Source organism: Trachypithecus francoisi, unplaced genomic scaffold, assembly GCF_009764315.1.
Source record: "Trachypithecus francoisi isolate TF-2019V2 unplaced genomic scaffold, Tfra_2.0 Lachesis_group17, whole genome shotgun sequence".
In the NCBI taxonomy this organism is placed as follows: Eukaryota; Metazoa; Chordata; class Mammalia; order Primates; family Cercopithecidae; genus Trachypithecus; species Trachypithecus francoisi.
Window position 1 is genome coordinate 98,976,057 of NW_022681462.1, and position 13,952 is coordinate 98,990,008.

Sequence of the window (13,952 nt, forward strand, 5' to 3'; positions counted from 1 at the left end):
CCTCTGGGTCTCGTGCCGCACCCAGAAGTGCCGGGGTGGTGGGGAGGCTGAGGGGAGTTGGTAACGGCATCGCCATGGCAACAGTGACGTCCTTTTACCCTGGATCTAATTGGAGGAAACCCCGTGGCCGAAGCCGCAGCCTGCCGGCCAACCGAACTTCCCCGCGCCGACCCACCCTCCTAGCCTCCTCGTTCCCTCCCGCTCCGCCCCCCTCGCCCCCTTCCGCGCGCTCGGTCCTCATTGGCCAGCGGCGCGTCGGGGGGCGGGACTCTCGGGCCAAGCTCGGCGCATCATTGGGCGGCGGACGGCCCCTCGGCTCCGGGGTAGGCTGAGACGGGAGGGTCCTTAGCTAAAGCCAAAAGCAGATCAAAGTGGTGGGACTCGCGTCGCGGCCGCGGAGACGTGAAGGTGAGCGCCTGGGTCGGCCCGCGGGCGTCCTCCGGCCGCTCTGGGCTTGAGGGACGGGCGGAGGTGCCGCCCTCGGGAGCAGCCGGCTGTCGATGCCGCTCCCCTCAGGGACGGCTCTGGGCGGGAAGGTGCGGGGCCAACGGTCGCTTCCATCTTGGGCCGGCCGGGCGGGGGTGGCGGGAGCGGCCGCGGCTCGGGCTCCCTGCGCGCGGGGCCTCCGCGCCGCCCCCGCCTCCTCCCGCCGCGGGCCGCGGCCTCCCCGGGCGCCCGGCGGGGCGGGGGCGGGGGAGAGGGAAATTCAAGCGGCCGCATGTGCGGGAGACAAAAGCGGGCGGCGGGCCGCATTGTCTGACGGCGCTCCCTCCCTGCTTTTTGTTCTCGCCTCGCCGCCCCGCCCCTCCGCAGCTCTCCAGGCTCCTCCCGCTCCGGGTCGGCGCTCTCCCTTGCTCTCCTCGCCCTCCACCCCGGCCCCGGCCCCGCGCCCGCCATGGAGAAGACTGAGCTGATCCAGAAGGCCAAGCTGGCCGAGCAGGCCGAGCGTTACGACGACATGGCCACCTGCATGAAGGCAGTGACCGAGCAGGGCGCCGAGCTGTCCAACGAGGAGCGCAACCTGCTCTCCGTGGCCTACAAGAACGTGGTCGGGGGCCGCAGGTCCGCCTGGAGGGTCATCTCGAGCATCGAGCAGAAGACCGACACCTCCGACAAGAAGTTGCAGCTGATTAAGGACTATCGGGAGAAAGTGGAGTCCGAGCTGAGATCCATCTGCACCACGGTCCTGGTGAGTCCTCGGCGCGGGGAGCAGGGGAGGCCTTTTGTGCGATACTTTTCATTGAGAGTTTCGCGGGCACGGAAAGAAAGGTGAGCCGGGGCTTACCGGACTGTCTGCCTAGGTGGACGGTTTCAGGTGAGCCCTGACTTCCCTACTGTCCCTCTCCGGTTCTTGAGAGTCAAGAAGACGCTTTTCCAAGGATAAGTTCTTTTTTTTTTTTTTTCTTTCCCCCAGATGCTGGGTAGCTACCAAACGATGGAACTTGGAAACATCCAAGTAGGTCTCTGCGAGACTGAAAGGCGTTTTTAAGTTTCTTGTGCGGGGAGATCTGTGAGCTGTCTAATGGCTTCAGGCAGTTGAAAGAAGGCGCAGGCACCTTTTTGTTAGACAATGTAGTAGGGATTTTTTCGCAAACCCAGTAATGGAAACTTACTTCGAAAATCTGAACAGAGACTTTATTTTTCAAGCAAGTGTGTCTGTTGCGCTGCCCCCCACCCCCCATAAACAGGAGAGGAGGGGAGTTCGGTAAATGTGAAAAGGGCACAGCTCTACCTGAAGAACACAATGTCCTGGTAAATTTCAACATTTAATAACATTTCCTTGCTGTTGCACAGCTGTGCTTAAACACTAGTGTTGAAGTGAATTCGTTTCTAGTGTGGAGCGGACAAGGAAAGCTTTCCAGGTTTTGAACTGTCCAGTCTTAGCAAGGACGATTGTTGGGTGGAGTAGGTGGCTGCTGTGATTCACCCTTATTAGTGAGAGAGAACATTTTTAGCTTTGTCATTGCACGGATCTTTTGATCCGTAGGATAAGTTTTTCAAATTGAAATACCAACATTATATCTAGGAGTGTTTTTAAATGTTTCAGTGCGGCAAAGAGTCATTTCTATGGATAAAATAGGAAATAATCTGATATGGTTTGCCTTTCTTTAAGTGTCACTTTTACAAGAGGCCTACTTATTTTTGATGTGTTTGTGCACATCATATTTTAGGTGGGCTTTGATAGACAAGCATAGTAGACTGGCAATTTTTTCAAAAGGGAGTGGAAGAAATAATTTCTCCCTGGCCCCCTCCTCCACCCCTGAAGCTTTCTTTCTTCATGTCATCAGAATGGTGGGGCAGGGAATATGTTCCCCACCCCTTGTTTAAAAAAAAAAAAAATTCCATGAAACCTTTTTAACCTCTTTTTCTAATACGATGACAGGCGATCCGGACAAAATCATGGCTGATGGAAATAACTGCTAAAGGGGGAAAGAAAGTATTGTAGACAGAGTGTGTACTAAAGTGGAGAAAACTTGAGATTATTTACTTTATGAAGTCAAAACTTTGTTGTATTTATCCGTGTGCTCTTAGCTTCCAGTCCCTGCTTGGCATTGAAGAAACACTTGTAAAAGCTTTTTGGACTGAATTGCTTGTATTAAAAAATGTTGCCAACTTGAAAGTAATGGTAGACTTCAACTTGAGTAGCATATGGTAATGGCTATTAACAGCGTTATCTGTTACCAAGGGAAGACTCACAAGAATTACATATGTTAAGGCTTTCTATATATGTATTTTGGGTGCTCTCACAGCATATTTCAATCTCTTTCTGTTCAGTTTTTTACTTTTCATTTAGTTATCTTGAAGCAATTCATAATCACCACATGATTTTTCTTTTTCTCGAGCAAGGTGACTCTGAGCCGAAGGAATATTCGTTTTATTTTGTGGCTCTTATAAATTCTGATTTTTATGATGGCATTAGTAGGGGAAGAGTTTTGCTTAGTTGATATGTAGCTTGAGAGACAGACCAGGTGACATTAGAATAGAACTTTCATACAGACCATTTCAATGGGGACAACCCCTGAATTTAGGACAGTCTCTTCTATATACCGAGAAGAAATAGAATAGTTTAGCTTGATGAATCTGAGACACCAAGGCGTAAATGAAATATTCATAAAATGGCATAAGAAGCTAACTGGGGCTTGGTGGCCAACCTATAAAAAAATATCTTGGGAAAGCACTTTTTCAAGTTGGCAACTGTATCGAGAGCTTTCTGTGTGCCAGGCATTGTGCTCTAAGCAATATGGGGAAGTACAAAACAGAATCGTGGATTTTGCCCTCTGATGATTCATAATTTAGAGAGCATGTGAGAGACACACAAACATAAATAACACAATATTCCCATCAGACGGCTAATGAACACAGTGCTGTGGAGTCTGAAGGAAATAGAAACCTTTGAAAAGGCTTCACAAAGATAGGTTTTTGGGGGCTGAACATTGAGGAAAGAGGCTGGCGGAGGTGTCAGTATTAAAGGCCGAAGGAATACCTGAATATCTGGGATAGGCCTTTTCAGGAAACAGTGTGTCGGCATGGCTGGAGCAGAGTTCATGTGTAGCGTTGTTGCAAGAGACAAGCCTGGAAAGGAAGGCAGGAATGATCATTTATAGAAGGTTGAGTAAGGGGGTTTCTTCATTTGGTTGTTGGGAAACTGGAGTTTTTTAAAAGTTTTATTTATTTATTGTAGAGATGGGGTCTTGTTATGCCCAGGCTGGTCTTGAACTTCTGGCCTCAAGCAGTCCTCATGACTTAGCCTCCCAAAGTCCTGGGATTACAGATGTCAGCCACCACTGTACACGTAGCAGCATCTAGAATTCGTGGTTTGAGTGCTAACTAACCAGTCTGATCTGAACTGATGGACAAGGAAGTGATAGACAAGTGAACAAGAGTCTGATAATTGATGAGTTAGTAATTTAATAAGGAGTCTAGGAAAGTAGAGTAAAACCTAAAAGTTTCTGAACATGCATGCTAATACAGGGTTTTCTTTTTTTCCTTTGGTGAACAGGAAGAAAAATTTGGTGTGGAGGAGGTGAGACTTGACTTGGTGGTTATAGAAGACTAATAGAAGTTAACATGAAGGATAGCCAAAATTTTGATAGAAAAGAGCAGATATTCTCAGCCTCTTCTTTCCCTTTCATACAGTAGATTGGGGCAGAATTACCTGAACCATGTATTCAAAATAACTCTGTGAACAACTCTCAACCCTTTTGATAATCATTGTATTGAAAGAGGTTACTGAACCGTAGAAGCAGAAAAAAATGTTAAAATCCAAGAGTAAGGAACTATAAGTGGACCAAACTCTCTAAGATGAGAGGAGTTAGAGAAGATTTCATCCAGTTAGAGCTGTCTGTCAGTGTCATTGTAAAACCGAAGACTTTGGGCTAAACTTTCTAAGTCTCTTCCAATTCTCATAGTTTGGGGCTGTAGGGTAAGTAGGTCCTAGCCATTCTGCTCTGCTCTGACATCCTTCCACCTCTTAAATGAGTAATTTTTAAAGTCCAGATTGAAGAATGTGAAGAATACATAACAGGTTGAAAACTGGTGACTTCAGTGAAATGGCTTCAGAAAGGAAGTGAAGCAGAAGTCATTGGTGATCTTACTGAGTGTTGGGCAGAGCAAAATCTAGGCCAAAAAAGCTGGGCTTTGGCTGTGGTGGCTCATGCCTGTAATCCCAGCACACTGGGAGGCCAGGGCCGGTGGATCACCTGAGGTCAGGAGTTGGAGACCAGCCTGGCCAACATGGTGAAACCCCATCTCTATTAAAAATACAAAAAAATTAGCCAGGTGTGGTGGCACACTCCCAAGTTCCAGCTACTTGGGAGACTGAGGCAGGAGAATCGCCTGAATCTGGGAGGTGAAGGTTGCACTCCAGCCTGGGCCACAGAGCGAGACTCTTGTCTGAAAACAAAAACAAAACCCTGGGCTTAAATATTACAGGTAAGATGTTTAGGAGTCATTAAGAAGGACTTGGGTGTGAGGAAAGGGCAAATGTAAAAAGTTAGAGGGGTTCACAAAGCCCCGTTGGGACTTGGGAACAAAATCTGTCATTTACAAAGTCAGTGACCTTGGAATAAGAACCAGGCAGTTTGAATGTATACAAGATAATTTCTATCTTAAACATCATATTATCCTCTCCTGTACATCAGTTCTAGTAGAATTTCAGTAAATTGCTTCAGCATAATGCATAAACAAGTTCAGAAACTAAAGTGCATATTATGATTTTTAAAAATAAGAGTCAGTTAAAATAATATGTAGAGAATCTCTGAAAGTTGTCTGTCTTAGTGTAAAAGCTTTGTAACCTTAATTGAGTAATATGCTTGAATTTAGTTGTGTTTAAATTTAATCTCAATAAAAAAATGTCATATGCTGGTCATTATTTTTGAGTAAGACTGATACGTTTTTCTTCATAGTTAATGAATCTGAATGTGATTTTATTGACACAGTGGAAAAAGTATGGACTCTGAATCAGTTTTTGAATCATTGCTCCATTACCTTTTAGTTTCATGGACACTGGCAAATTTCTTAATCTCTCACACTCTTTCTTCTGTAAATTGATGATGATGGTGCCTGTTTTTATAGACTTGTACTTAGAATAATGGCTCATAATTGACGTTTACCAGGCATTCACTGCACACTAAACACTATTTTAAGCATTTTATACTCACTTTGCTCCCCTAAGGTAGGTTGATAGTATTTCTGTTTCACAGTTGAGGAGAATGAGGCGTAAAGAAGTTAGTAATGTGGTCAAGATTATAAAGCTAGTAAGTAGTAAGAGTAAGGATTTGAACCCAAGTGGCGTAACTGCTTATGACATGGACCACAGTAGGCCCTAAGTGCATGGTAGCTCACTTAAGACCATGATGTGAATTTCTGTTTTGAGGAATTTGTGCATTTTAATAAATACAAGACATTAATGCTTCTAATGAGGAAGGAAGGTAGATCCGTGATGGGCGAAACTCCCAGTCTGTAATATTGAAGACTTTCTTATACATACAATACTGTAATAAGATTTAAAAACTCATTGACGTTGAGGGTTTTGCCTTGAGATTGTAGGCTGCTTAGAGGCAAGAGTTTTGGGGAGGGGGGGAGTTGGGTGTTTTTTTTTTTTTTGAGATGGAATCTTGCTCTGCCACCCAGGCTGGGGTGCAGTGGCACCATCTCAGCTCACTGCAACCTCTGTCTCCCAGGTTCGAGCAGTTCTCCTCCCTCAGCCTCCCGAGTAGCTGGGATTACAGGCATGACCACCATGCCTGACTAGTTTTTTTGTATTTTTAGTAGAGACATGCCTGGCCAGGGTTTTTTGTTGTTGTTGTTTTTTAAAGAATGAAATGGGCTGGGCACAGTGGCTCATGCCTGTAATCGTGGCACTTTGGGAGCCTGAGGCAGGTAGATGACCTGAGGTCAGGAGTTGGAGACCAGCCTGGGCAACATGGCGAAACCCTTTCTCTACTAAAAATACAAAAAGTTAGCCTGGCGTAGTGGCGGGCATCTGTAATCCCAGTTACTTGGGAGGCTGAGGCGAGTTGCTGGAATTGGGGAGACAGAGGTTGCAGTGAGCCGAGATTGCGCCATTGCACTCCAGACTAGGTGACAGAGCAAAACTCTTGTCTAAAAAAAAAAAAAGTGGAATAGAATATTGTAAGTTTAAGGTTAAATCCGTGTTACCCAACCAGGTGATTTTTACCCATTCCCCACTGCCCCCAGTGGAATTTTGGCAACATCTGGAAACATTTTGGGTTCAGACTTGAGGAAGGAAGGTGCTGCTCATGGCTAGTGGGTGGAGGCCTGAATGCTACTAAACATCATGTGGTGCACAGGACATTCCCCAACAAAGGACCCAGCCCCCCAGTGCCAGTAATGCCAAGGTTGAGAACACCTTGGATTAGACCATAAATAAAATGAGCTGTACTAAGTTGTATTGGATTGTGTCATGCTGTCCTTTGATTTCTTCCTAACGTGTTGGTATCTTACCTGAACCTCTTGTCTAGCTAGACTTGTTATTTTTCCCCTTGTCATTATTGTGTGTATGCTGTTAAACTCTACAGTTCACCTTACTGAAACTTATTCAGTGGGTCCTATTTTTTGTTTCATTTGGTTTTATTTGTTTTTGAGATAGAGTCTGGCTCTGTGGCCTGAGCTGGAGTGCAGTTGCGCCATCTGGGCTCACTGCAACCTCCACCTCCCGGGCTCAAGCTATCCTCCCACCTCAGCATCCAGAGTAGCTGGGACTACAGGCACTTGCCTGGCTAATTTGTGTTTTTTGTAGAGATGAAGTTTTGCCATGTTATCCAGGCTGGTCTTGAACTCCTCGTGAGCTCAAGTAATCCACCCAGAGTGCTGAGGTGACAAGCGTGAACTATAAGGAACAGACCACTGTGTCTGGCCGGATCCTATATTTTCAAAGTGCCACCTCTTCGTAGCTGTCTCCAAAGCCTTGAGATTTGCTCTTTTAAAAACTTTGCACACACTGCGATTGTATTGAAATCTATAAATGCAGTGAAAATTGATGAAGGGCAAATATACTCCCCTCCATCGTAGTAGCTTGGCATATGTGATTCAGACTTTCTTTTTTCTTTTCTTTCTTTTTTTTTTTTGTGATGGAGTTTCGCTCTTGTTGCCTAGGCTAGAGTGCAGTGGCGCAGTCTCGGCTCACCTCAACCTCTGCCTCCGGGGTTCAGGCAATTCTCCTGCGTCAGCCTCACAAGTAGTTGGGATTACAGGCATGCACCACTACACCCAGCTAATTTTGTATTTTTATTAGAGACGAGGTTTCTCCCTCTTGGTCAGGTTGGTCTCAACCTCCAGACCTCAGGTGATCCTCCCGCCTCTGCTTCCCAGAGTGCTGGGATTACAGGCGTGAGCTACTGCACCCGGCCGTGGTTCAGACTTTTAACCCAGTGGTGAACATTTAGGTTGTAAACAGTTTTTCTCCAAACAACACTGGGAAGAAGATCGTTGTTGCATGCTTTATGCTAGGATTTACTTAAGTTCTTGGAAGTGGAATTTCCAAATCAAAAGATGTGTGTTTTTTTCCAGATAGCCCTCTGAAAAGGTATGCGTGTACCTTTGTAATTGGGGAAATACAGATGAAACAGGAGTGTCTATGAAGTAATATAGTTGCAGCTGGCTTTAATTGGAATTCATTGTACTATTCTCTGTTCTCCTGTGTACCTTTAAAATTTCCCATTACAAGTTTTTCCTCCCCTAGAAATTCCACTCTTAGGTGTTTATGCAAGAGGGAATGATACATGGGGCCAAGACGCATAGGTACAAGAATGTTAATAACAGCTTTATTCTAAGAGCAGAAAACTAGAAATAATCCACTAGTAGGAAAATTGATAAACACTGATGCATATACAAGTGGAATACTACTCAGCATTAAAAAGGAATGGACAGGCTGGGCGCGGTGGCTCAAGCCTGTAATCCCAGCACTTTGGGAGGCCGAGACGGGCGGATCACGAGGTCAGGAGATCGAGACCATCCTGGCTAACACGGTGAAACCCCGTCTCTACTAAAAAAATACAAAAAATTAGCCGGGCGAGATGGCGGGCGCCTGTAGTCCCAGCTACTTGGGAGGCTGAGGCGAGAGAATGGCGTAAACCCAGGAGGCGGAGCTTGCAGTGAACTGAGATCCGGCCACTGCACTCCAGCCTGGGCGACAGAGCGAGACTCCGTCTCAAAAAAAAAAAAGGAATGGACCGCTGGGCTCGGTGGCTCAAGTCTGTAATCCCAGCACTTTGGGAGGCCAAGATGGGCGGATCACAAGGTCAGGAGATCGAGACCATCTTGGCTCACCCGGTGAAACCTCGTCTCTACTAAAAAATACAAAAACTAGCCGGGCGAGGTTGCGGGCACCTGTAGTCCCAGCTACTGAGGCAGGAGAGTGGCGTAAACCCGGGAGGTGGAGCTTGCAGTGAGCTGAGATCCAGCCACTGCACTCCAACCTGGGCAACAGAGCGAGACTCCGTCTCAAAAAAAAAAAAAAAGGAACAGACCACTGATACTACAGCGTGAATGAATTTCAGAAACATGCTAGGTGAAAGAAACTCTCTGCATGAAAAAGTACATAGTGTGTGTGATTCCATTTCTATGAAATTTTAGAACAAACACAACTTGTTTATGGTAGGAAAAAGAAAGATCAGGAATAAAGGCTTCTGTGGGAGAATAGGCAGAGATTGATTGGGAAGGAGCAGGCTTCTAGGATAATTGTTTTTTTTTTTTTTTTTTTAATACTTTTAAGTTCTGGGATACATTTGCAGAACGTGCAGGTTTCTTTCATAGGTATACACGTGCCATGGTGGTTTGCTGCACCAATCAGCCCGTCATCTACATTAGGTATTTCTCCAATGCTATTCCTCCCCTAGCCCCCCAACCCCAGCAGGCCGCGGTGTGTGATGTTCCCCTCCTTGTGTTCATGTGATCTCATTGTTCAGTTCTCACTTATGAGTGAGAACATGTGGTGTTTGGTTTTCTGATCTTGTGATAGTTTGCTGAGAATGATGGTTTCCAGCTTCATCTATGTCCTTGCAAAGAACATGAACTCATCCTTTTTTTATGGTTGCATAGTGTTCCATGGTGTATATGTGCCACCTTTTCTTGATTGAGTTTATCATTGATGGGCATTTGAGTTGGTTCCCAGTATTTGCTATTATGAATAGTGCTACAATAAACATATATGTGCGTGTGTCTTTATAGTAGAATGGATAATTGTATTCTTTAGTTGATACGGGTTTGAGTTTTATACATTCATCAAAACTCAGCAAATGTGCACCCAAGATTTGTGCATTTTGTATGTAAATTTTGCTTTGAAAGAAAAAACTAGTGATATGTATGTACTGATGTCTTCAGTTTATAACTGGTAGAAATGGATGGATATCTGATAAAGCAAGTATGGCAAAAGGTTAATGGTAGGATCCAGGTGGTGGGTGTATGGGTATTCACTGTAATTGTTGGTTGCCATGTATTGGGTGTTATGATATTTCACATCACTGGTTGAGAGTCTTTAATACATATAGCAAGAAGATAGTGTAGCCTGTGTCTTGTTGTCCTCAAGATACGAGAATGTATAGAAAAGTTTTGATCCCCACTTAGGAGACATGACTGGCACCATCACTTTTTGGTTTGGGTGATGAGTGCTAAGTAGATTGATGGAGTTACCAGATGCTGTGTAAGACCTCTCAATTGGCCATACTCTAGGACAGTGGTTCACAAACTTGATCTCAGAACCCCTTTTTAGAAAATAAAATAACTTTAACAAAAAGTTGAATGAGAATAGCAGCATTGCTTTTCATTCAACCTATTGTAGCATCACACCTCTTGTAGCTTCTGGAAAACTCCAGTTGTGAGAAAATGACAGTGGGAAAAAAGCAAATATCATCTTAGAATTATGAAAGTGATTTTACTTTGTTTCCTCTCCACCCCACAAAGGGTATAGGGGAGACCTCTAGGGGTTCCCAGACTATACCTTGCTCTATGGGAATACTATGCAGAGTTTCTTTCACCTAGCATGTTTCTGAAATTCATTCACTTTTTTTTTTTTTTTTTCTTTTTTGAAACAGGGTCTCCCTCTGTCTCCCAGGCTGGAATGTAGGGGCACAATCTCAGTTCACTGCAACCTCTGCCTCCTGGGCTCAAGCACACATATAACATTTAAACATTTAATATCTTTTTTGGTATTACCATATTTCTCTTTTTTTTTTGAGACGGAGTCTCGCTCTGTCTCCCCGGCTGGAGTGCAGTGGCCGGATCTCGGCTCACTGCAAGCTCCGCCTCCCGGGTTTACGCCATTCTCCTGCCTCAGCCTCCCGAGTAGCTGGGACTACAGGCGCCGCCACCTCGCCCGGCTAGTTTTTTGTATTTTTTAGTAGAGACGGGGTTTCACCGTGTTAGCCAGGATGGTCTCGATCTCCTGACCTCGTGATCCGCCCGTCTCGGCCTCCCAAAGTGCTGGGATTACAGGCTTGAGCCACCGCGCCCGGCCTTGTATTCCCATATTTCTCATTAGGGTTTTTCAGGTCTTGTTTGTTGCTGTTTTAAATAGTGTAGTGTACACTGATGCAGTTTGAATAACTCAGCAGGTAGGATTTAAGGTTGTATACCTCTGTTTTGTTGTTTACAGTCAGCTGTACATCTCTGGGAAGGTGATCCTTCTTATACAGATAACAGAAAGCACTTAGTGATTTATTTTCTGTCCAGGACAGGTTACTGAACATTTCTGCTTGTAATCAAAATGGCCTGATAGATGTTCATAAACTTATTTTATCTGTTGATAAAACTATAGTTTTCTTTTAAGTTTATATCAGGACACCAAAGCAACATATTTAGCCGCCAAGTCTGTTGAGTCTTTAAAGGACCCACTAAGATTATTAGTGTAGATTCTCAAATATTATTTTTTCAGAAGGATGTATTCCTTTTTTTTCCTGTGGTAGTAGAATTTATAATTAGAGTTTATGGAGAAAAAGGACTAAGGGGAGGTGTGGAGGTCACAAATTTATAAAAGCCCTAAACTGTTTGTCATTTAATACGTATTCTCCATCGTTTTGTCTAGAGTGTTATTTTTGTTTGTCGTTTTGAACATCTAAAATAAACATAGTCTGGGCAGGGAGGCTTACACCTATAACCCCAGCAATTTGAGTGGCCAACACGGGAGGATTGCTTGAGTCCAGGAGTTCAAGACCAGCCCGGGCAACAAAGTGTGAGATGCTGTCTCTACCAAAAAAAAACAAAACAAAATCAAAACATTGGCTGGGTATGTTGTGTGTGCCTGTGAGCTAACTGGTGGTTGAGAAAAGAGGATTGCTTAAGCCCAGGAGGTTTAGGCTGCAGTGATCCGTCTTCCTGCCGCTTCACTCAAGCCTGGGTGACAAAGCAAGTCTCTGTCTCAAAGAACAAAGTGAAACAAAGACAACTCTAAAAAGTATAGGCACATATATTTAAAAGTCATAGTGATGATTGCTACGCAAATAATTTCCCTCTTTAGAATTCATTTCTCTAAGGAAACTTAACGATCTCCTTAAAGTTTCAAAGCAATGTTTACAAAATAATTTGGCTTAGTTGCAGATACTGTCCTTATTAGAGAAGCTTTCTATCTTGTTTTTTGTTGTCCCATTTAAAAACTTGGAGTGTCAGTTTACATATATTTTTAAATTAAATATACTTCAAATACATTACATTTTACCTTTTTAAATATGATTCTGTGGTTTTTAGTTTATTCACAAAGTTGTGCAGTCATCATTATTAATTCCAGAACATTTTCATTACCACAAAAAGAATTGTAGGCCGGGTGCGGTGGCTCAAGCCTGTAATCCCAGCACTTTGGGAGGCCGAGACGGGCGGATCACGAGGTCAGGAAATCGAGACCATCCTGGCTAACACGGTGAAACCCCGTCTCTACTAAAACATACAAAAAAACTAGCCGGGCGAGGTGGCGGGCACCTGTAGTCCCAGCTACTCGGGAGGCTGAGGCAGGAGAATGGCATAAACCTGGGAGGCGGAGCTTGCAGTGAGCTGAGATCCGGCCACTGCACTCCAGTCCGGGCGACAGAGCGAGACTCCGCCTCAAAAAAAAAAAAAAAAAAAAAAAAAAAAAAAAAGAAAGAAAAGAAATTGTATATCCATAATAGTCATTCACCATCTCCCCTTACCTCAGCTCCTGACAACCACTAATCTGCTTTCTATCCCTATAGATTTGCCTCTTCTGGATGTTTCATATAAACAGAATCATATAATATGTAGTGTTTCGTGTCTGGCTTCTTTCACTTACCCTAATGCCCTCAAAGTTTATTTGTGTTGAAGCTTGCATCAGACCTTCTTTTTTTCTTTTGGCAGGAGCTCTCACTCTGTCACCCAGGCTGGAGTACAATGGCATGATCATGACTCACTGCATCCTCAAACTGCTGGGCTCAAGGGATCCTCCTACTTCAGTCTCCCAAATAGCTGGGATTACAGGTGTACACCACCACCCTCAGCTAATTTTTTTGAGACGGGGGTCTCACTTTGTTACCCACACTGGTCTCAAACTCCTGGGCTCAGATGATCCTTCTGCGTGGCCTCCCAGAGTGCTGGAATTACAAATGTGAGCCACACACCTGACCTTTTTTAAATAAAACTCTTGTTGTGTGGTAAGAGACACGTAACATAACAGTTAGCGTTTTAACCCTTCTTGAGCTACAACAGTTCAGTGGTATCAAGTACATTCATTTTGTTGTGCAATGCAACCGGCAGGCATCACCACCATCCATCTCTGCAACTCTTCATCTTGAAAAACTGAAACTCTATACCAGTTCAACAAAAGCTCCCCATTCCCCCCTGGCAACCACCATTCTACTTTCTATGAATTTGACTACTCTAGGTACCTCATGTAAGTGGAATTATAGAATAGTTGTCTTTTTGTGTCTGACTTATTTCATTTTGCATAATGTTTATGTTGAAAAATGTATCAGAATTTTGTGCTTTTTTTGTGGCTGAATAATATTACACTGTATAGAAATACTTTTTAAATCTATTTGTCCATCGATGGACATATTTGGGTTGCTTCCATCTTTAGGCTGTTAAGAATAATGCTACTGTGATAATTTGCATGGGCATGTTTTCATTTCTCTTGTGTATGTACCTGTTTAATGTTTTAGGAACTGCCAGATTGTTTTCCAAAGTGACTATACTATTTTACATTCCCACCGCAGTGTAAGAGAGTTCCAATTTCTCTACATCCTCACCAATCCTGGTGGATATGAAATGGTATCATGTACTTATTGACCTTTAGTATATGTTTTTTGGAGAAATGTCTGTTCAAATCCTTTGCTCGTTTTAAAATTGGGCTATTTGTGTTTTTATCATTAGGTTGTAATCCTTTTTTTTTTTTTTTAATATATTCTGGATACTAGACCTTTATCAGGTACATAATTTGCAGATGTTTTTCTCCCGTTCTGTAGATTGTCTTGTTAGTGTCCTTTGAAGCA

General features: G+C 44.0%; 1 protein-coding gene across 1 annotated transcript in view; it reads left to right on the forward strand.

Moving 5' to 3' along the window:
* Positions 1-250: 250 nt before the first annotated feature.
* The window catches only part of YWHAQ (tyrosine 3-monooxygenase/tryptophan 5-monooxygenase activation protein theta), a 48,950-nt gene continuing 35,248 nt past the window's right edge, over positions 251-13,952 (forward strand). Inside the window, exons 1-2 of the mRNA XM_033176587.1 lie at positions 251-408; positions 814-1,189. Of these exons, the coding sequence (XP_033032478.1) occupies positions 896-1,189 (294 nt within the window). The 5' untranslated portion in view covers positions 251-408; positions 814-895. The remainder of the gene's footprint in view (positions 409-813; positions 1,190-13,952) is intronic.